This window comes from Ceratina calcarata, unplaced genomic scaffold, assembly GCF_001652005.2.
Source record: "Ceratina calcarata isolate Rehan_Ccalc_2016 unplaced genomic scaffold, ASM165200v1 scaffold4032, whole genome shotgun sequence".
Lineage (NCBI taxonomy): Eukaryota > Metazoa > Arthropoda > Insecta > Hymenoptera > Apidae > Ceratina > Ceratina calcarata.
Window position 1 is genome coordinate 1 of NW_017163775.1, and position 2,195 is coordinate 2,195.

Sequence of the window (2,195 nt, forward strand, 5' to 3'; positions counted from 1 at the left end):
CGTTTTTCATAATATACCACATTTAATCATACGTATCGAAATTCTCATGAAAAGTTGCGATCTAATTGTCACCTTTTTTCTTTTTTTTAAATTGTCTATGTTCAAACCAAAGATATTTCGACGATACGATCACATCATGACGCGTTACGAATGTGTACGAAATGTAAAAGTAATAATTATTATTAACAAACCACATCGCAGTGCATAAAGCAAGTAGAATCGCATAAAAATATTTTACAACTAGACGATCGAAAACACTATTTCATTCAGGTGTAGATTTTTACGGTGTCGGTGTCACCGATATCTCGGTGACTACCGCAGAAACGAATTACAAATTACCGTCTGTGATTATCGTCGATACAGGAGGATTATTTATTACATAAAATGAACTTCTACTCGTAAAACGTTTTTGTGTGAAACTGTACGACGATAATACATTATTAGATTTTATTACAAGGAATCGGGCACGCGTGTGCTAAGTACATAAGTTGTAACAGTATGGAAAAACAGGCTATGAAATCAGAGATAGTTAAACGGCAGTGCCTGCATACCGTATTGCGAAGAATATATATGCTTAAAAAACTTGAATGGATGTGTTTACAGAAATTTTTGTTACTGTATATTACAAATGCATTATACATGATCATTTTCAATAAACATATTCTGTGAATTAGACAAGAATATATTGACAGGAACAAAGTAGACATAAGTATGGCATAGATCTAGGTTTATTAAAGATAATCGTCTCTTATTGTACAAGCAATTTATTATATAACATATCTATTCTCTAAACTGTTGTTTTAGATGATACATTTTCAGGCTTATCTTTGTAAGGATTACCATGAATATCGATCGCTACATTATGGTCCACGACAGTTTCTAATGCTTTTCTAATCGCTTCATCTATATTTTCTTGCGTGATAAATGTTGGAGCCTGCTCCTTTGCCTTCTTGATTTCTGTATCCACTCTTATTTGAATTTGCTTATCCCTTATTGCCTTGGCTTCCAATTTCTCATCGATTTCTTTAAAACGACGTTCCCTTTCTACGGCCAATCTTTTTGTTCTTAACATAGCCGATTGCTCGTTCCATGTATTATTTAAATAGCTACAGATTTCGAAATCTTTCTCTATATTCGCATTTACAGTAGCTTCGTCGAAATTCTGTTTTCTTATCTCTTCTTGCTCTTCGAAAAAGTTCCTAACAAAACAAAAACACGTCATTATCAGTCAGCACACCGCTGATACGATGATGATGATTTTATTATAAATGATATTGACAATCACGTACAGTATCGATTTCATTTGCGTTCTGTAATTATTGTGCAAGCGTTTAAGTTCATTATAGTCTTCCTCTGGTATAACCGGTCTTGTCGGTACTCGAAAGACTTTAGACTTTGCCGTTGGCAACCAAATCGGTTTCCTCTTCCATCTCACGCATTGAATGCGAGGCCCGTTCGTAATTAAATGATCGTACGCGTTTAAATTCCGTACTGTTAACGCGTTAGCACTAAATACCATTGATGTTCGGATCATAGTTGTGATTTTAAAATAGGCGATTGCCTTCAAAACGGATGCATAAAATGAATATAACGCTGTTCAATATTTGTTTCTATTTTCGTGACAATACCTGTGATCTTATGTGCTATGACTTATGTGTAACTTCCCTCGAGTTAACAATGTTTTAAGACATTGTTACGTGTATCAACACTATCAACATCGTGGCTAATGTTGTTGTATACTAAAAAGGTTAGGACAGTGTGTATTACGAAAAGTTATCTGTTCGTAGATTCTTTATTATCTACGAACTAGATAACTCCTACTCCTCTTGTTACGATCCGACAAATTCCGATCAGTTCCGACCAGTTCCGACGCGAGATCGAGAAGCATGACGCGTATCTCACTTTAAATAAAAAATTTAAAAGAATATTAATGAATATACGTTCATTGGCAATAATTTTAATTAAGCCTCATCACGTGCAAGAGTTTAACACGCATCTGTAATATGCTAGCATAAATATAGGGGGTTTAAAAGTAATTATTATACTCTGGAAACAATGGTTTATTTCATTGTGATTTGATTCCATATTTCGTAACAAAACAATGCATGAAGCTAAGCCATGTTTGTTTTTCACATGTAAAAATGAATGAAACGTTGAGATAATTAGTCGCTTCTTTCAAGGATCTCATTAAATAC

General features: G+C 34.0%; 1 protein-coding gene across 1 annotated transcript; it reads right to left on the reverse strand.

Moving 5' to 3' along the window:
- Positions 1-710: 710 nt before the first annotated feature.
- LOC108626499 (putative 28S ribosomal protein S26, mitochondrial) lies at positions 711-1,827 on the reverse strand. The gene is made up of 3 exons (XM_018027202.2): positions 1,629-1,827; positions 1,290-1,561; positions 711-1,199 (listed from the first exon to the last, which is right to left on the reverse strand). Exons 2-3 carry the CDS (start codon positions 1,532-1,534, stop codon positions 788-790), a joined length of 657 nt encoding a protein of 218 aa, XP_017882691.1. The 5' UTR covers positions 1,535-1,561; positions 1,629-1,827; the 3' UTR covers positions 711-787.
- Positions 1,828-2,195: the final 368 nt, after the last annotated feature.

Bases quoted from the DNA above. Each gene is read 5' to 3' on its own strand.
- LOC108626499 (XM_018027202.2), bottom strand. From the start codon at position 1,534: ATGATCCGAACATCAATGGTATTTAGTGCTAACGCGTTAACAGTACGG. The intron at 1,200-1,289 runs GTACGTGATTGT...TTGTTTTGTTAG, and splicing joins ACGCAAATGAAATCGATACT to GAACTTTTTCGAAGAGCAAG.